The sequence below is a fragment of the Globicephala melas genome, chromosome 17, assembly GCF_963455315.2.
Source record: "Globicephala melas chromosome 17, mGloMel1.2, whole genome shotgun sequence".
Taxonomy (NCBI): domain Eukaryota; kingdom Metazoa; phylum Chordata; class Mammalia; order Artiodactyla; family Delphinidae; genus Globicephala; species Globicephala melas.
The window spans coordinates 11,239,166-11,260,750 of NC_083330.1; the positions used below are offsets into that span (position 1 = coordinate 11,239,166).

General features: G+C 36.5%; 1 protein-coding gene and 1 non-coding gene across 4 annotated transcripts in view; one reads left to right on the forward strand and one right to left on the reverse strand.

Annotated features, from left to right (window-relative positions):
- Nucleotides 1-21,585, forward strand: part of MTFR1 (mitochondrial fission regulator 1) — a 67,220-nt gene that overhangs the window by 17,583 nt on the left and 28,052 nt on the right. For 2 of the 3 annotated variants that reach the window (XM_030859653.2, XM_060287606.1), the window contains exons 3-4: nt 4,030-4,128; nt 12,085-12,200. In XM_030859653.2, the coding sequence (XP_030715513.2) occupies nt 4,030-4,128; nt 12,085-12,200 (215 nt within the window). Of the gene's footprint in view, nt 1-4,029; nt 4,129-9,149; nt 9,185-12,084; nt 12,201-21,585 lie in introns of those variants that run through there. The other variant, XM_070043970.1, reaches the window with a different exon arrangement.
- LOC115855092 (U6 spliceosomal RNA) lies at nt 14,799-14,905 on the reverse strand. The gene has a single exon (XR_004040280.1). It is a non-coding gene; the product is annotated as a U6 spliceosomal RNA (small nuclear RNA).

The following is a 21,585-nucleotide window of genomic DNA, read 5'->3' on the forward strand; positions in this document are numbered from 1 at the left end:
ACAATAGCTTTTCACATTGTTAACAAAGAACAAATTTCTCTCCTGGTGTCATCCTCCTCCTTGCTGTCATCACTTACAAACTCTGTTGCCAGATGCTATGGACTGTCATTACTAGACTCAGACATGCAAACATGCATGCCCCACACAGATTCATTATTACATTATTTATCAGTACTTATAAATAAAGCAAAGCAGTTTTTTTGTTTAATAATAATAAATAGGGCTTCCCTGGTGGCGCAGTGGTTGAGAATCCGCCTGCCGATGCAGGGGACACGGGTTCGAGCCCTGGTCCGGGAGAATCCCACCTGCCGCGGAGCAACTAAGCCCGTGCGCCACAACTACTGAGCCTGCTCTCTAGAGCCCGTGAGCCACAACTACTGAAGCCCGCGCGCCTAGAGCCCGTGCTCTGCAACAAGAGAAGCCACTGCAGTGAGAAGCCTGCACACCGCAACGAAGACACAACACAGCCAAAAATAAATTAATTTAAAAAAATTACTGTTACTTAATTTTTTCTTAATGTAATTGAATGCTTGTTTTTTTTTTATAAATGTATTTTACTTATTTTTGGCTACGTTGGGTCTTTGTTGCTGCGCGCGGGTTTTCTCTAGTTGGGCTGAGCGGGGGCTACTCTTCGTTGCGGTGCACGGGCTTCTCATTGCGGTGGCTTCTCTTGTTGTGGAGCACGGGCTCTAGGTATGTGGGCTTCAGTAGTTGTGGCACGCGGGCTCAGTAGTTGTGGCTCACGGGCTCTAGAGCGCAGGTTTAGTAGTTGTGGCGCACGGGCTTAGTTGCTCCGTGGCATGTGGGATCTTCCCGCACCAGGGCTCGAACCCATGACTCCTGCTTTGGCAGGAGGATTCTTAACCACTGCGTCACCAGGGAAGCCCAATTCTTATTTCTTAATGAAATCGAATTGTCTAGTAATGACAGTTTTCTCCCTGCCCTCTCTCTTAGATCTGAAAAGATATTACTGACAGTTCATCTTTAGAGGAAGCCTTTCCTTCTCCAAACAAGTGTACTGACAAGACACAGTTCAGCCACCAGTTAGGGTAGGAGATGCACTTGGGCCGTACAGCCTCCCAATGCACAGATGGTGACTTTCCATACCATCTGTTCATTATTTCTTCACAGCCATTTACAATTTCTCCCCCTCCATGAGGGCTGAATAGAAAAAATAAAGTTAAGACCTAGTTTTAGACTTCTTGGAAGTTAGCTGCTCCTTCCCCTTACTTTTTCTTCAATCCACTGAAGGTTATGGCTCCTCTTCTTTCTAAGTATCCCAATCATTAGCTTATAAAGACTCTTGCTTCATAATTTTTGGTGCTAAATGTTATGCAGTTCATAAGTAACAGAACAACATTATGTTAGTCCACTGTGTATACTTGAAAAAATAATCACATAAGGCAAGTTACTTTCCTTAACTTTGCATCAAAAGCCTTAATAGTCTACTAATTCCCTATAAATAAAAGCTGAAGCTTTGGCCACTTTCCCTTGTTGAAGGCACCTGGTATTCTTTCCTTCTGATATAAAGCAGATGGGAAGATAATAGTTGAAACTTAGCCCTGAAGCATGCATAGCAAGGAAGGCTAAAAGCTGGCAGAAATCTTAGTTTCTGACCTTGGCAAGTCCTTTTTGAACTTTTCTTCGTGAGCTTTTTTGTCCTCTTCATCTGCAGTTAAGATCTTTGCTTACTGGAGGGATGGAAGATTCACATTAGACTATGTAATTGTCACATTGTGATGTATAAATATCATTCTCCTACATCATAGGAGAGTTTTGACTTATGGCTAAATAGAAGACACGAGAAATGATTGAGTGGTGTAGTTACTATTGCCCTATGGCTATTTTTTTAAAAGATCGATGCCAATTAACATGTATAAGGTAAAGAGTTTGCTTAAATACTGTTTTATTTTATTTTATTTTTTTACATCTTTATTGGAGCATAATTGCTTTACAACGGTGCGTTAGTTTCTGCTTTATAACAAAGTGAATCAACTGTACATATATCCCCATTTCTCTTCCCTCTTGCTTTTCTTGGCCTCCTATGTTGGGTTTGTAAGGCTGTGATTCTTCCCTTTTTCCTCTGGTCGGATGATTTTCCTCCTCTTGGTCCTCATGTGTTATTAACACTATTCATGTGATAATTCTCTGTATGATCATTGGTTTGAATGATTGCTTTCCTGAACTCCACGTAATTCTAAGCTTCACAGTAACTTTACCTCTTATATTCTTTGTTTAATATTCTTATTTCAGTATTGACGTCTTATCTTTCCACTGACCAGTTTTCCAACCTGTCCATCCATTTAATTTATATTTCTAAAGCAGGAGTTATAGTTTTTGTTGGTTATAGTAGCCAGTGTAGGTTATAGTACTTTCTGGAGCTCTCCCAGGTAAACAGTCAGTGAAACTTTGAACAATTTTTTAAATCCATTTAAAAAAATTGAAGTATAGTTAATTTACAATGTTGTGTGAGCTTCAGATGTACAGCAAAGTGATTCAGTTATACATTTATATGTATATATCTGTTCTTTTTCAGATTCTTTTCTATTATAGGTTATTAAAAGACCTTGAATATAGTTCCCTGGGCTGTACAGTAGGTCCTTGTTATTTATCTGAAACTTTGACCATATTGATGATGAGAATTATATGAGCAGAGGCAGATGCCAGAGGTATTATATATACCCCATGATCCTCACTTTGATTCATACTGTTAACCTTAAATTGGATTTGATTGCTAAAATCTAAGAAGTCAGATTGCTTCTATGCTCGTTTTACAAGTTGTGCATGCTTTTAGAATGGTCTAAAGGTCTAGTTAGGGTTATGTGTTGGAGCCATGGCTGTTTACAGTAACATTGCTTGGTCCAACTGTTTACAGTAACATTGTTTGGTCATACTGTAATTCCATTCTTTAAATTAGAATGGGCATGGAGTGACTTTAAAAAGGGGTCAGTGTCCATTGCTCAGAATACATGCCAGCTGATTGGGTACTATTTATTTAATAGTTTTAGGATGCAATTGAATATCTCAGTTGAATGAATTAGTAAATAGTCATATCATTCTCATTCTTTTTTTTCCAAATTGCTTTTAATAGTATACCACCTCTCTTTACCTCTTCTGTCCAGGCTTTCAGGTATAGCACTCAAAACAGATGGATAGTTTTTCTCTTTAAGGAAAGAGCATATACTTGGGGAGAAGTTTCAAGGTACAATTCGTAATGCTTTAACATTCTGCCTGTGCATTTTTTGTTTGCTTTTTGCTTTGAGGTTTGTGTTTGTTTTTGCTTTAAGCATAGCATAATGTCCTCTGTGTATTATGATTTCATCTGAAAAATTCTGCTCATTAGGGTTATCACTAGCCTATTTAGTACTTTTGTATAAATTAGGAAAACACACCTTTCCCCTGAGACAAGGCCTCACAAGTACAACTGGATTTTGGCCCCCACTCACCCTTGGCCAGGCCTTCTTGTGTAGCAAACAAAATGCAGCATCCTGCGTCGTACAAATTCAGATTCTGAACTTTGTACTGATTTGCATTTGTTTTGAAAGTCTATTGTAAGTAGCTTGTAGTTTTGAAAAACTTAAAGATAAGATTCTAAAAACATAGCAGAGGAGATAAAATAGTTTCCTCTGCAGAGTAGGATGAAAACCTAATGAAAACAGATGAGTTTTTACTCTTAATATAATTTTATTTTACAATTACTAGTAGTTCTTTTTTTTTTCCTTCCTTTTGGCCATGCTGCACGGCTTGTGGGATCAGATCCCCAACCAGAGATTGAACCACCAGGGAACTTCCACTAGTTGTTCTTTTACATTTTTATATAATGCCTTACATTAAACTTTATTGCATTAGTAACAACCTGCTGTATATATTCTTTAATTTTTAATTGAGAAGTATTAGCTCATTTCCCATAACATAGAGCTTTGTGATCCCATAATTAATGTGTCAGCATGTCATGCAATTAACTGTCCAGTGCTTTGTATTAACAGTTCTGTAAGTCTTGTAATTAAACTTTTGGTTTTTCCTACTTAGGTACTTTGGTCTGGGAAGCCATATGGTTCATCTCGAAGTATCGTAAGGAAAATTGGTACTAATTTATCTCTGATCCAGTGTCCAAGAGTTCAGTTTCAGGTACTGTACTTTATATATTTCAAATTTTATATTAATATGTGCATTGGTGATGTAAATAGGCCAGACAGCTTTAAAAGTACTTTTTGAACCTCTCCCCACTATTGATGCTGCTATCAATAAAATAAAAGAGGATAAAAACCACGGTAAAGTCTTTCTAAATTTAGTTCCTCTGTGAAGTGATTACTGAAGCTCTGTAAGACATTTATCCTTAAGAATACATACAGACTTAGAAGCATATAATAAGCCCAGCAGTTGTTAATTCCCAGGTGACCTTGAGCATTGTCTTCTAGCACCAAATCAGGAGTAGCTCAACTCTGCTTGGAGATAAGTTCCTATTTTCTTGATTTGGGTTTTTGTTCCTTACGGTTGTTTTAGTGTGAGACATGTTTCACATAGCTTTATTCTTGTTTTTCAGTAATTTCTACAGTAGTAATAAGAAAATCTTTTAGTTCAACGTTTAAGTATATAAAGTTCAGCAGATAATCTATACCAATTTTAAATAATAGATTAGCATGTGAAGTGTGGAAGATAAGTTTAACTCATAATTCAGAAGGTCAGAAGTGCCCCTGCGAGCTTATTAGATGTCTTACTTATAAATCACTCCTCCTTGTAGAGAGTTAAAAATCTGTTTCTAAGTAAGTGGTAGAAATGACCATTTGTTCAGGTTCACTAACAAGGTAGGTCATTGCTACGCCCACTTGCGGATTGACTGGCAAGACCTTTGTGCATCAATCTAGAGATTGACAGATTGGAACTTTGCAGAAGTAATTTTTATCAAATGATGGGCTTTTTAAAAAAATCACAGTAGAGAAACCTATGATAGTAATTCTCTCAAGCACAATTTCTGAGAATTCAGTTCACTGAGACACCAATTGCTGATTGCTTTATTTGCCAGTTTTCTTCAAATAACTATTGTGTTAACTAAGACTTAGTAACTTTTCTTCTGATTGCTCCATTTATTCCATTAAAATTTTATCTGTCTGCTTAACCTTGTTGCAGGAGAACTTGCTTCAGCATTTGTGTTCACATAGCTAGAGATGTATGAAAGGACGTGGAGATAATCCAGCATTTTCTGGTAGCAACCCAAATCTGCCTTGACAGTCAGTGGGCCGAAGTACTACGGCCAAGTTCATTTTCTTGGCAGGATTTTCTTTCTCAATGTTATTAGTCACTTAGAAGCATCTGAGCATAATAAGAGTTTTAGGTTTAGTACAGGAGCTGCATTTGAAAAGAGAAATTAACATAAAGGAGAGGAGTAAGGTAAGAGGAATGTTGGTGACCTACTTGAGAATGTAGTAGAAAACAGAAGACATTTGTTTATAGTGAGATTTTTTACTTCCAGGCAGTTTTGCAGCATGCTGCGTCTTTTCAAATTCAGCATCAATCTTAAAGTGAGTGTTTTATCTGCTACTTATTTAGATATTTTAAATCTGCTATCATTCTTCTGTATCTTTAATTTAATTTTTTTTACTACATCTATCAGAAATATAAAAAATGTAGAGTCTTCAAAAAATATAAGGGATGCCGTTTAAGAGTAATAAAATTGACAATTCATTTTTGCTATTTTTTTTGGCTCATTTGGAGGTTTGATTGATATGGAATGTATTTGGACTGTCCAGGAGTCCAACATGAGTAAATACTGCTATAGAAAGTCTGGAACTGGGGAACCACCATGGGACCCAGGGAGGGAGAGAAAAGTTGAAATAGATTAAACTTGAGAATGAAGTGTTCATGGGTCAATTCAGAAGCAGGAGTTAGTAGTCAAAGCCAGTCCTTTGTTGTCCTGGGTGATTTCACTGTCTTTTGGAACTTAGTCTCATATTTTCTTTTCTTTCTCTGCTCCTGTAGACTTTCACTTCTATTCCTTTTCTTGTACCCAGCACTCAATAGGCATCACCTCAAGTTGGTCGCCCTCACAACAGTTTCACCTCCAAAATCTTAAGCCTCAGTGTGTTCCTTCTAAATCACACCATCTTTTCATTGTTGTCAGCTGACCCATATATCTGCAGACAAGGAAGACTCACATAAATGATGGGCAAGACAGGCATGTTACTTTGTGTTTTGAGGGTTAGACAAGATAATCCATGCAAAGCCCTGAATATTGTAACTGGTACATAATTAGTGCACAATAAAAGTATGCTAGTGGTGGGATTTTATTGTTATTGCCACCTTGCAGCAGAATAGCAGATTAACTTACTTGGTTGTCTAAGTGAACTCCCTGGTTTTACAGATTGGGTTTTTTTTTTCTTTTGGCCGTGCCGCTTGGCATGCGAGCTCTTACTTCCCCGACCAGGGATCAAACCCGTGCCCCCTGCATTGGAAGCCTGGAGTCCTAACCACTGGACTGCCAGGGAATTCCCAAAACTTTTGCCTTTTTTTTTTTAAACAAATTGGATTTCTGTGTATTTATAGGTTCACAAATCAGAACACAGATCAGCACATTTATTTACACCTTCATCCAGTTAATGGGCCCAATGAATATTGGGCTGGGAATAAAATGAGGTAATGAATGTTAAAAAAAAAATCATATAAAAGCACTCAATGTTTATTTGCTCTGTTTGTTGGAATGGAGTTCAGAGGTTTTGATGTGTAGTGGTTCTCAATACTGGCTGCATAATTAAATCACCAGGAGCTTTAAAAAATAAAATATCCACGCTCAGGCCCCATCCTCCAAGGCCCCAGCCTCCTCGCAAAAACACTTACGGAATGTATAAAGAATATAAGGTGTCATCCAAGGCTTACTAAATCCGAATTTCATATATTCGATTTTTTTGTTCATTTGTTTTTTAAAACCTTTTCAGAAGCTTCTTATGTAGCGTAGAGTTTGAGGACTTCATTTACAGATTGTGTTTTAGTATTTTGCTAAAGAAAAGTTTACAGTAGTAACATAATTATCTATTGGCAAATTATGAAAGTAATCACTAAAACACCTTTGGGGTCATTTTTATGAATTTCAAATTTTATGAGTTAAAGAAAAACATGGAACTTAAGTGTGGCTTATTGGGGTAATAAAATACTACACTTAGAAAAATCTAAGGCAAAAAAAAAGTGCTCTTGCATACCATCAGATAAGGGGAGGGTGGGCCCTGTGCTACAGTAGTTTGAATCCCTGCTCAGTAACTGGCAGAACTCTGGGAAATTTAACCTGGATTACCTTTTTTTCCTGTGGAAACCCTGCCCCAGGCTATTTTCTTAGATTGCTAGGAGTGATTGTTGGAATTGGTGGTGGAGGGAATGTTCTGTAACCAAACAAGTAATGAATAAGATTCTCACTGAAGTCCACACACTGTGACTAAAGGTGGAAGTAAAACAGCTGCCTGCCACCTGGCAGCCCATCTTTATTCAGCAAATCAACTTGAAATCCATGCATTATGTTAGGTGCTGTTGGTCAGTGGTGAAGCAAACAGACACGATCTCTACCTTTACTGGGATATGGTTCAGTGGGAGAGATATTAAGCAAGAAAATATGCTAATAAGCATAAAACTATAATTTGTACTAAGTGCAGTGAAGGAAAAATTGGTATAGCATGGGGAGACTAACAGTGGTGGTCTGGGAAGGCATCCCTGGAGGAATGACAAATAAGGATTAAAAAGAGCCAGCCCCTCAATGAGTTAGGGAGAGGGATGGATGTGAGGCAGTGTTGGCAGAGAGAACAATAAGTGCAGAGGTCCTGAGGCAAGACAGAGGTTACTGTTGAGCTAAGACAAGGCCCCTCTGTCAGGAGCTAGTGAGGTGGGAGACGTAGTGTGGTATCATGGTCTTTGATGTCTGAGCCATCTGTGGATAAGTACCTGGATTCATACTAAAATTCATTGTTAAACTTCATATTTTTCCCAGTTACTGTCTGGTAATCTGGACTATGCTAGTATGTGATGTCATACATGTGATGTCATACCATTTCTTGATATTTTTAGCTATAAAATGGCCCTTAAGGGTAACTGAATCCAGATATATATGCATTATGTTTTATAAATTTGGTAACATGGCATAGTAATTTGAAGCCCAACTCAGTAAATAACTGTTTGTGATGTTTTATTCATTCTCAGTAATTGACTTCTTACAGACTTGCTTTTCCATGGAGATACTGTTACTTACCTTCCTAGGTTATTTTGAGAGATACACACACACATTTCCTTCCCTCTTGTCTCTCTGGTCCTTTTTCTTCTCCCTATTCTCCCCTCACCTTCCTTCCCTCCCCCATTCTAGGTGTGTCATGAATAGGAAGGGTTAATAGATGCTCAGTTTTTTTTAAAGTGACCGCATTACTCAGCAATATTAGTGCCTGTCTCAGCTAGAATATTTAGTTTGGTGTTCTTTACTCAGGTATACCTCTTGGCCTATTGGTGTCACTGTATGTCACTATATTAAAATGCAGAAATTCTGCTTTTACTTTTTCTTACTATGACAGGAATTGGTAGAAAAAGAGGAATAATTAAATCTGTAATTAAAAATCTAGAAGTTATTTTACTGTGTTGCTTTTAAGAATACATGTTTTGCATTTGGCTGTAAACAAAAGGTGGTAAAATAGACTGAGTATATTTACTGTTACACCGTTTTCGGCAAGAAACTGAGAGAATCCTAGTTCCCGGTGCCAGTGTGTTTATTTTATGAAAAGTCACATGAGGACAAAGTGAGCTCTTCTAATATTTTATTCTAAGTATTTCAACTTTTGTACAAGCTTTATATTTTTCTTTTATGCGTTTTATTAAATAAATCAATTTCTTCAGTGTAGTTTTACATTATCAGAATATTTAAAATTACCTAAAATTCAGTAAAATTCTAGAAATATAATTGAATCTTGGATAATTTAAATTGTTTCAAATGTTGATTTGAATTTCTTAAGATCAGTAAAAATACAATGCTCTTACTGAATTTTGCTCTGAATGAAATGCTTTTCTTTCTGAAAGGAATTTGGATACTGATAAATCAATAAGCACTAATTTTATTTTAAATTTTATAATGCCCTTGATTTTGAAAAAAAAATTTTCTGTCGTTTTTTTTTCCCCCCCCTACTAACAATAGCTGTGGTAGGACAGGACCTTGCTGGAACCTTCAGTAAGTTGACCTTTTCTTTTTCAAACTTCCCATCCATCATCCATGCATGTCAGTAGTGGTGTCTAAATCATACCTCCAAGAATTCCATGCCCTCAGTCCCCTTGCCTACACTGACCTCACCTAAACTAGTACTTTACTAGGTGAACTGTACTTTCTGTTTCATTCTTATGCTACTGAGTGCCCATTTCGGCAACAACTGAAGTGGCCTTTTAAAAAAAGATTAGATTTTTTTCAGTTTTATTTTGTTTTTTGTATGAGTTTCCCCAGGGACTTTGTTAGGCTTCTTCTTTGGTGGCATAAATCACTGTTAAAATGTAAGTACGTGACTTAAATACTAAAACTACTTTGTTTTGTGGCGCAGGATGTCAATTAGAAATGATACAGGTATTATCAATTCTGGAATTGGTTCCTGACAGTATCATTAACATTTTCATCTCATTGAGTACATGTTATAGACATGGTATTATTTCAGTGATTAAATATAATCAATGCTCAGTAAGATTACAGACTAAGTCCATGGAATAATTTTTTTTTTAAAGTTTGTGCAAAAAGGAACATTTCATGTTTAATATGCGAAGTGTTACAGATGTAAAATTGAGAAATATTGTATGATCTTTACATTATAAAATAAAATACTTTGAAAGGCTGTCACAGAGTGGGTTTAACTTACATTTTTGAGTATTCTTAGAAAAGTATTTTGCTTCCTTTTATGAACAAAAATATCTGGGAAGAAAACAGCAATTTTTGTAGCTTTTATGGGAAGGTAAGAAGTCTCAAGGTCAAAACTAGATTTTTATTTATCTTAAATATACCTTTCTTCCTACCAACTAGTAAGTGTATTGGAACAAAATTTTATTTTCTAAACAAAGAGTTAGGTAACCAAATTGATCTTCATGAACTAGCACCTTAAGGAAGGGACCACTCAGGTTTTACCTTTATGATTTGTCACTTGTACAAAATAGCCCATTAAATACTGTATTTTCTAGGAGCTTCCACAGAGCCTGGGGGACCTTCCTGTTCCCTAATCTCCATGTAACCCACTTAGAATCTCCATTTTATAATGTTACGGGAGTATTAATATACCATTCTGTTCTTAGTAATGGATAGCAACAGAATATTGCCAGATTCGCAGGCTCTTGAGACCAGATGTGGTGCCTAGTTCATTTATATTATTTAAGTTGTACAGGATACCAATTTACTGAAAACTATTTTTTATTGACTTATTTAGATAAATTTCTGAAACATATAAGGGAGAAGTAGAAAAATCTTCTTTTTGGTTTTTCTTTGATCATATCCCTTGACAATGTACTTGCTGAAGCTTATACTTTCTTTCTCTTCTGACCACAGTTACTCCACTGTGTGCCTTAAAACACTGGTATTTTTTTTTTTTTTTTTTTGCGGTACGCGGGCCTCTCACTGTTGTGGCCTCTCCCATTGCGGAGCACAGGCTCTGGACGTGCAGGCTCAGCGGCCATGGCTCACGGGCCCAGCCGCTCCGCGGCATGTGGGACCTTCCCGGACCGGGGCACGAACCCGTGTCCCCTGCATCAGCAGGCGGACTCTCAACCACTGCGCTACCAGGGGAGCCCAGAACGCTGGTATTTTGAAAGCTTTTTCATCTTAATTCCGTTATTTTTTTTATTTTTGTTTTTGCCCAGTATTAAGTCCTTAAATCTCTACTCTTCTAATATACTTGTTTTCTTTCTTTCCTATACCCCCGTCCTTCCCCAAAGCCAGAATTTAAGGCATTTTAAATACTTGATATTCTTAGTATCTTGTTAAAATGTCAGTTTTCTAATACTACTCTATGAAGTTGATAATGTTAGGTAATTATGGTATCTGAATGCGTGCACATACCAGGAGCCAATATGTTTAGTTAAAATTTTATTCTTAATATTAAAGATATATTATTTAAAAATTAAAGATACATTATTTAAAAATTTTAACCATATTAGTATTATGTGTTTGTATGGTATATTTTACAGTTGAGGAACAAGTATTATTTAAGTGTAGCTTCCAAAAGCTTCATCTAGCAATGATAATAGTAAGAAGGTTCAAACAAAGCATGGGTTACTGTAGAAGCTTTCTGATAAATACATGTAAATCTCTTTGGCCTCTTAAACGTTTTTCTTCAATTAAAAAGTCTGCATTTTCTTTTTTATTTAAACCTTACTTCAACTTGTAGGAAGTATTACATTAATCTGATAACTATTATTCATTGGCCATCTGGCTCTGAGGCATTATTCTTATAACAAAACAAATTTAATTCAATTAAGTTATTTTTCCATTTTTTGAAGGTCAGTTTCAGAACTTGCACGCTTTTTCTTTGTTATATTTATTTCAGAATATTCTGTTCCTTCATCTAGGTGTTTAAGGTTAGCTAGAGAATTCTGTTCTGCTATTTGTATTTTTGGTTCCTTAATATAGTTAATACTTTAATTTAAAAATCAAGAGCTCTAATGATATTTGAAAATGTATTTTCATTATTGTAACAGTGTATCTATATAATATCCATTTAAAAATATTCCCAGATTTAGCACAAATTGGTCACTATACTTTTTACTAAATCTCTTCAGAAAAGAACTGATTTATAATGTTTAAATTCTAAAAATTTTCTTAATGTTTTAGGATTAATAGAGGTTTTTTTTTTTTTTAATGAGTCTCATTTGACCTGTAAAATAAAAATTGAATGAGTTAAATTATAATTCAGAGATTGCATGCACTATTAAACAACAGTATAACATAACTAAAGGTCTCTTTCATGGAGACCTTCAGTGGAAATGCTAGAAACTGTCCATGTGTTTGTAACACTAGAGCTGATGATTTTCCTTAGGTAAGAAAATGTTTTATTCTACCATTTTGGTGCTAGATGAAGAACTTTCCCTGTTTGTAACTTACAGCTTACCAGCCCTACAACAGAATGGAGCCCCAGACAGCCAGGAGAGGATGCAGTGGTGTCTTTTGCTGATGTTGGATGGGTAGCCAAAGAAGAAGGAGAATGTTCAACAAGACGAAGGTTAGTCTGGATGGCTATCAGAGCTGAGATGCGGTGTTTAGTATTTTAAGATGATACATGTACAGTATTTCCTTTTATTAGCCTAATTTGATCTCTAGTAACCCAGTTCTTTTTTTTTTTCTGAGTGGTCATCTTTTCTGTTCATTTTAAACACTCAGCTGGTATTTGTAAAGTTCTTAAGAGACCTGTAACTGTGTCCTAGTCCTTAAGAATTACAGAATTCCTTGCCCTCCGGAAGTTTACATTCTAAAATGAGAAACCAGAAAGACCTATCATAAATACATTTAGATAAGTAAGTAATTCTAATGGTCTTATTGAGGCAGAGGAATCACCGTGGATCATATTAGGAAATTTGTATAGTCAAGATAGTTTTTTTTTTAATAGATCTTCATTGGAGTATAATTGCTTCACAATACTGTGTTATTAGTTTCTGTTGTACAGCAAAGTGAATCAGCCATATGCATACATACATGCCCATATCCCCTCCCTCTTGAGCCTCCCTCCCACCCTCCCTATCCCACCCCTCCAGGTCATCACAGAGCACCGAGCTGATCTCTCTGTGCTATGCGGCTGCTTCCCACTAGCTAACTATTTTACATTCGGTAGTATATATATGTTGATGCTACACTCACTTCACCCCAACTTCCCCTTTCCCACTCCGTGTCCTCAAGTCCATTCTCTACATCTACGTCTTTATTCCTGCCCTGCCACTAGGTTCATCAGTACCCTTTTTTTTCTTAGATTCCATATATGTGTTAGCATACGGCATTTGTTTTTCCCTTTCTGACTTACTTCACTCTGTATGACAGACTCTAGGTCCATCCACCTCACTACAAATAACTCTGTTTCGTTTCTTTTTATGGCTGAGTAATATTCCATTGTATAAATGTGCCACATCTTCTTTATCCATTCATCTGTCGATGGACATTTAGGTTGGTTTCATGTCCTGGCTTCAGGATGAGTTTTGATTCAAAGGAGACAGTATGCAAGAGTTACAGAAGTGCTTTCATTTATTTGATAGAGCCTGAGTAAATTATTGACTACTCTTCAATCTAATAAACACCTATTCAGCTTATTCAACTCTTCTTATTAGGCATCAAGGATACATAGATAAAATAAGACACAGTCCCAGCTTTCCAGGAATACTTGGAAATACTTGCTAGAGGAGATTACAAAACTAAATAAGAGTGATACTGGAAAGACTACTAAGTGAATACAGAAGGCCACTGTGGGATGAGAGGTTCAGCAAGGCTTCTCAGGGGGGTGGATGATAGAGCTGAGTGCTGAGGGGCAGTAGGAGCCACTGAGCTAGGAAGGCTGTATTCCAGGTAAAATGAATGTGATTAAAGGTACTAATCAGGAGGCCACATGGCATGTTCAGGAAACTCCAAATGGCTCCATGAGGCTAGAGAGTGGCAGGGAAGGGTAAGCTGTAGGAGAAGAATATGGAAAGTAGGTCGAGATTTAAAGGTCATACATGTTAGGCTAAGAAGTTTACACTTTTTCCTGAAAGCACTGTAGAGCTGTGGAAGAAATTTAAGCATCATAGTAATAATATCAAATTTGTATTTTAGTTAAATTTCCTTGTAAACAGTGTAAAGAATAGAAGGGAGCCAAGTCAGGAAATAGGCTAAATAAGAGATGATAAGAGTGTGACTAAATTAAGAAACCGACAGAAGGCATGGAGAAAAAGGACAAAATCAAGGGATACTCAGAAGAATGTTAAACTTTTTTAAGAACCTTTTTGGGTATTGGGGTTGAGAAAGGAAGAGTCTAGGATAACCCCCAGGTTTTTGGCTAGGATATGAGAATGGTGGAACAATTAATAAGAATATAGGAAAACAGATTTCTTTCTGGAGGGTGGGAGTAAGAGGTAGTCCAATGTGGAATATGCTGTGTTTGAGCTTCCTGTGGGACGTTGACATTGCTCTAGAGACAGTTTATGTAGCTAGATATTGATAAAGAATGCTTGCACTTCAACATGTGGATAGAATGGCTGGTACCCAGAGTACTCAAGGAGCATATATAAGACATGAAGAGCATTTGTATCCTGGATAAAGCTGGCATTTGGGAGTAAATCAGGAGAAAAAAAAGAAAGAGAAAGAAGGGACTCCCCTACCTGCCAGAAGTAGCTCAAGAGGCGGAAGGAGAACCATCAGAGAGTGTTGTCATGGAAGCAGAGGTAGGAGATCTTCAGGGAAGTAGAGTAAACTTCCATCAGTGTCAGATACTTAGAGGCTAGGTAAATCAAAAACCTAGCAAGTTTCCATTTTGTTTTGCATTTGAAAGATTATCATTGACTTTAGCTAGAGAGTAATTTCATTTGAGTGGTATTAGCTGAATAAAATAAGAATTAAGTAATCCAAGAGCAAAAAAGGAATTTGATTTGAATGACAAGTAGGAGTGAGGACATAGCAGTAGATGAACAGACCAGATTATTGCAGGATTAGCAGGTAAAGAGCCTTTTTTTTTTTTTTTAAGTCTTTATTGAATTTGTTGCAATACTGCTACTGTTTTATGTTTTGGTTTTTTGGCCGCAAGGCATGTGGGATCCTAGCTCCCTGACCAAGGATCGAACCCGCAACCCCTGCATTGGAAAAAAATATGGAATGCTTCACGAATTTGCGTGTCATCCTTGCGCAGGGGCCATGCTAATCTTCTCTGTATCGTTCCAATTTTAGTATATGAGCTGCCGAAGCGAGCACAGCCTTTATTTATTTTTTTTCTTTCGATACGCGGGCCTCTCACTGTTGTGGCCTCTCCCGTTGCGGAGCACAGGCTCCGGACGCGCAGGCTTGGTGGCCGTGGGTCACGGACCTAGTCGCTTCGCGGCATGTGGGATCTTCCCGGACCGGGGTACAAACCCGTGTCCCCTGCATCTGCAGGCGGACTCTCAACCACTGCGCCATCAGGGAAGCCCTAGCCTTTCTTTTTTAAGATGTTTATTTTATTTTTTTGATTAAACTTCTTGAGATAATTGTAGATTCTTCACATGCAGTTACAAGAAAGAATACAGAAGCATTTCCTGTACCCTTTACCCAGTTTTCTCCAGTGGTAACATCCTGCAAAACATGGTACACTATCACAGCTAGGATATTGACACTGGTTAAGTCAAGATGCAGAACATTTCCATACTACAGGAACCCCTCCTGTGGCCCTGTTATGGCCACACCCACTTCACTTCCATCTCTAACCCCTCCTTAATGGCAATCACTTATCTGTTCTCCATTTTCACAATTTTGTCATTTCAAGATAGTTATATAAATTGAATCATACAATATACAACCTTTTGGGACTGGCTTTTTTCACTAAGCATAATCTCTAGTGATTCATCCAGATTGCTGTGTGTATCAGCAGTTCCTTCCCTTTTAGTACTGAGTAGTATTCCTTGGTATGGATGGACCACATGTTTAACCATGCACCAGTTGATGGACATCTGGATTGATTCCAGTTCTTGGCTTTTATAGGTAAAGTTAATGTAAACGTGTACAGGATTTTGAGCCAGCATAAGTTTTCATTTCTCTGGAATAAATGCCCATGAGGGCAATTGTTGGTTTATATGAGTCGTAAGGTAGTTGCATGTTTAGTTTTAAAAAACTGACACACTATTTTCCAGAATGGCTGCATTATTTTACATTCCCACCAGCAGTGTATGGCTAATCCAGCTTCTCTGCTTCCTCACCAGCATTTGATGATGTTACTTTTTTCCTTTTTTTTTTTTGGCCATTCTAATAGGTGTGTATTGTACATCTCATTTTAATTTGTGTTTCCTTATTGGCTAATAATGTTGAACATCGTTTCATATGTTTGCCATCTTCATATGCTTTTGAATAAAATGTCTCTTCACGTCTTTTGCCCATTTTCTAATTTGGTTTTCTTTTGCGAGTTCTTTATATATGCTAGGTATGAGTCATTTTTCAGAGGTGTGGGTTTGTAAACATTTTCTCCCAAATGTAGGGCAAATAGGACAAGTTAAATCTTATCTTTTCATCTATTTAACAGGGTCTTTCACAGAGCAAAAGTTTTATATTTTAATTCATTTGTTTTTCCCTTTTACAGATCATGCTTTTGGTGTCAGTGTAAGAACTCTGTGCCTATGTTAGATCCTTTGGATTTTTCTCCTGTTTTTGTTTTTTTCAAGTTTATAGTTTTATGTTTTACAATTAACTTTCTGATTGTTTGTCTGGTTTTGGTGTCAGAGTAATACTAGCTTCAAAAAATGAAGCTATCTATTTTCTGAAGAGATTGTATAGAACTGGTGTTAATTCTTTAAACATTTAGGAGAATTATCCAGTGAACCATCCGGACCTGTTGATTTCTTTTTGATGAGATTTATTTATTTGTCTGTCTATCTATCTATTTATACATACAGAAAGGCATTTTATTTTAAACATAGCAGTGTGTACCTGTCAATCCCAAACTCCCAGTCTATCCCTTCCTCCCACCCTTCACCACTGATAACTGTAAGTTCATTCTCTAAGTCTGTGAGTCTGTTTCTGTTTTATAAGTTCATTTTAGATTCCGCATATAAGCGATATCATATGATATTAAGTGAAGTAAGCCAGACAGAGAAAGACAAATATCATATCTGTCTCTGTCTGAGTTACTTCACTTAGTATGATAATCTCCAGGTCCATCCATGTTGCTGCAAATGGCATTATTTTATTCTTTTTATGGTTGAGTAATATTCCATTGTGCATATGTACCACATCTTCTTTATCCATTCATCTGTCGATGGACATTTAGGTTGCTTCCATGTCTTGGCTATTGTAAACAGTGCCTGCAGTGAACACTGGGGTGCGTGTATGTTTTTCTCTGGTTATATGCCCAGGAGTGGGATTGCTGGATCTTATGGTAGCTTTATTTTTAGTTTTTTTAAGGAACCTCCATACTGTTCTCTATACTGGCTGTACCAATTTACATTTCCACCAACAGTGTAGGAGGGTTCCCTTTTCTCCACACCCTCTCCAGCATTTATTGTTTGCAGATTTTTTGATTGAGGGCCATTCTCACTGGAGTGAGGTGATATCTTACTGTAGTTTTGATTTGCCTTTCTCTAATAATTAGTGATGTTGAGCATCTTTTCATGTGCTTCTTGGCCATCTGTATGTCTTCTTTGGAGAAATGTCTTCTTAGGTCTTCTGCCCATTTTTTGATTGGGTTGGGTGTTTTTTTGTATTTTGAGCTACATGAGCTGCTTGTATACTTTGGATACTACTCCCTTTCTGGTTGCTTCGTTTGCAAATATTTTCTCCCATTGTGTGGGTTGTCTTTTTGTTTTGTTTATGGTTTCCTTTGCTGTACAAACACTTTTGAGTTTAATTAGGTTCCATTTGTTTATTTCTGTTTTTATTTCTGTTACTCTGGGAGACTGATTGAAAAAGATATTGCTGTGCAATTTATGTCAAAGGGTGTTGTGCCTATGTTTTCCTCTAAGAGTTTTATAGTGTCTGGCTTTACATTTAGGCCTTTAATCCATTTTGAGTTTATTTTTGTGTAGGGTGTGAAAGAATGTTCTAATTTCATTTTTTTACATTTAACTATCTGGTTTTCCCAGTACCATTTATTGAAGAGACTTTTCTCCGTTGTATAGTCTTGCCTCCTTTGTCATAGATTAATTGGCCATAGGTGGAATTGAGTTTTGGCGTGTTTTTAAAATTATGAGTTCAAGTTCCTTAATAGTTATGTGACTGTCTTACGAATTTCATATTGGAAGAGATGTAGTAGTTTTGTATTTTTCAATTAATTGGTCCATTTCATCTAACTGGTTAGATTTATGTGTATAGAATTGTTTGTAGTATTTCCTTATTATGCTTTTGATAGCTACGTGGTCTATAATAATATATCCCGTTTCATTCCTGATGTTAGTAATTTATGCCTTCTCTTTTTTAAATATTTGTCAATTTTATTAATCTTTTCAAAGAACAAGCTTTCTCTTTCATTGATTTTTCTTTTTTTTCTTTTTTTGGTTTTCAATTTTATTGATTTCTGCTCCTATTATTTTCTTCCTTCTGCTTACTTTTGAGTTTATTTTGCTCTTTTTCTAGGTTCTTTGGGTGAGAGTTGATATTATTAATTTGAGACTTTCTCTTTATTTTGAATTTTATTTTATTTATATTTTATACAGCAGGTTCTTATTAGTTATCCATTTTATACATATTAGTGTATATATGTCAATCCCAATCTCCCAATTCATCACACCACCACCCCAGTCTCTTATTGAAGAGACTTTCCTCCATTGTATATCCTTGCCTCCTTTGTCATAGATTAGTTGACCATAGGTGTGTGGGTTTATCTCTGGGCTTTCTATCCTGTGCCATTGATCTGTATTTCTGTTTTTGTGCCAGTACCATATTCTCTTGATTACTGTAGCTTTGTAGTATAGTCTGATGTCAGGGAGTCTGATTCCTCCAGCTCCCGTTTTTTTCCCTCAAGACCGCTTTGGCTATTCGGGGTCTTTTATGTCTCCATACACATTTTAAGATTTTTTGTTGTAGTTCTGTAAAAACATGCCATTGGTAATTTGATAGGGATTGCATTGAATCTGTAGATTGCTTTGGGTAGTATCGTCATTTTTGCAATGTTGATTCTTCCAATCCAAGAAAATGTTATATCTCTCTATCTGTATCATCTTTAATTTTTTTCATCAGTGTCTTATAGTTTTCTGCATACAGGTCTTTCGTCTCCCTAGGTAGGTTTATTCCTAGGCATTTTATTCTTTTTGTTGCAGTGGTAAATGGGAGTGTTTTCCCTTAATTTCTCTTTCAGGTTTTTCATCATTAGTGTATAGGAATGCAAGAGATTTCTGTGCATTAATTTTGTATCCTGCAACTTTATCACATTCATTCATTAGCTCTAGTAGTTTTCTGGTGGCATCGTTAGGATTCTCTATGTATAGTATCATGTCATCTGCAAACAGTGACAGTTTTACTTTTCTGATTTGGATTCCTTTTATTTCTTTTTCTTCTCTGATTGCTGTGGCTAGGACTTCCAAAACAATGTTGAATAATAGTGGTGAGAGTGGACATCCTTGTCTTATTCCTGATCTTAGAAGAAATGCTTTCAGTTTTTCACCATTGAGAATGATGTTTGCTGTTGTACATGGCCTTTATTATGCTGAGGTAGGTTCCCTCTATGCCCACTTTCTGGAGACTTTTTATCATAAATGGGTATTGAATTTTGTCAGAAGCTTTTTCTGCATTGAGATGGTCATATGGTTTTTATTCTTCAATTTGTTAATATGGTGTATCACATTGATTGATTTGCATGTATTGAAGAATCCTTGCATCCCTGGGATAAATCCCACTTGATCATGGTGTATGATCCTTTTAACGTGTTGTTGGATTCTGTTTGCTAGTATTTTGTTGAGGATTTTTGCATCTATATTCATCAGTGATATTGGTCTGTAATTTTCTTTTTTTGTAGTATCTTTGTCTGGTTTTGGTATCAGGGTGATGGTGGCCTCATAGAATGAGTTTGGGAGTATTCCTTCCTCTGCAATTTTTTGGAAGAGTTTGAGAAGGATGGGTGTTAGCTCTCTAAATGTTTGAGAGAATTCACCTGTGAAGCAATCTGGTCCTGGGCTTTTGTTTGTTGGAAGATTTTTAATCACAGTTTCAATTTCATTACTTGTGATTTGTCTGTTCATATTTTCTGTTTCTTCTTGGTTCAGTCTTGGAAGGTTATACCTTTCTAAGAATTTGTCCATTTCTTCCAGGTTGTCCATTTTATTGGCATAGAGTTGCTTGTAGTAGTCTCTTAGGATGCTTTGTATTTCTGCTGTGTCTGTTGTAACTTCTCCTTTTTCATTCCTAATTTTATTGATTTGAGTCCTCTCCCTCCTTTTCTTGATGAGTCTGGCTAATGGTTTATCAATTTTGTTTATCTTCTCAAAGAACCAGCTTTTAGTTTTATTGATCTTTGCTATTGTTTTCTTTGTTTCTATTTCATTTATTTCTGCTCTGATCTTTATGATTTCTTTCCTTCTGCTAACTTTGGGTTTTGTTTGTTCTTCTTTCTCTATTTCCTTTACGTGTAAGGTTAGGTTGTTTGAGTTTTTTCTTGTTTCTTGAAGTAAGCTTGTATTGCTATAAACTTCCCTCTTAGAACTGCTTTTGCTGCGTCCCATAGGTTTTGGATTGTCGTGTTTTCATTATCATTTGTCTCTAGGTATTTTTTGATTTCCTCTTTGATTTCTTCAGTGATCTCTTGGTTTTTTAGTAACATATTGTTTACCCTCCATGTGTTTGTGTTTTTTTACATTTTTTTCCCCTGTAATTGATTTCTAATCTCATAGCGTTGTGGTCAGAAAAGATGCTTGATATGATTTCAGTTTTCTTAAATTTACTGAGGCTTGATTTGTGACGCAAGATGTGATCTATCCTGGGGAATATTCCATGCGCACTTGAGGAGAAAGTGTAATCTGCTGTTTTTGGATGGAATGTCCTATAAATATCAATTAAATCTATCTGGTCTATTGTGTCATTTAAAGCTTGTGTTTGCTTATTAATTTTCTGTTTGGATCATGTGTCCATTGGTGTAAGTGAGGTGTTAAAGTCCCCCACTTTTATGGTGTTACTGTCCATTTCCTCTTTTATAGCTGTTGGCAGTTGCCTCATGTATTGAGGTGCTCCTATGTTGGGTGCATATATACTTATAATTGTTATATCTTCTTCTTGGATTGATTCCTTAATCATTACGTAGTGTCCTTCCTTGTCTCTTGTAACATTCTTTATTTTAAAGTTTATTTTATCTGATACGAGTTTTGCTACTCCAGCTTTTGATTTCCATTTGCATGGCATATCTTTTTCCATCCCCTCACTTTCTGTCTGTATCTCCGTAGGTCTGAAGTGTGTCTCTTGTAGACAGCATATATATGGGTCTTGTTTTTGTATCCATTCAGTGAGCCTGTGTCTTTTGGTTGAGCATTTAATCCAGTCATGTTTAAGGTAATTATCGGTATGTATGTTCCTATTACCATTTTCTTAATTGTTTTGGGTTTGTTTTTGTAGGTCCTTTTCTCTTGTGTTCCACTTAGAGAAGTTTCTTTAGCATTTGTTGTAGAGCTGGTTTGGTGGTGCTGAATTCTCTTAGCTTTTGCTTGTCTGTAAAGCTTTTGATTTCTCCCTCGAATCTGAATGAGATCCTTGCCAGGTAGAGTAATCTTGGTTGTAGGTTCTTCCCTTTCATCACTTTAAGTATATCATGCCACTCCCTTCTGGTTTGTAGTTTCTGCTGAGAAATCAGCTCTTAACCTTATGGGAGTTCCCTTGTATGTTATTTGTCGTTTTTCCCTTGCTGCTTTCAATACTTTGTCTTTATATTTTTGCCAATTTGATTACTATGTGTCTCGGTGTGTTTCTCCTTGGGTTTCTCCTGTATGGGA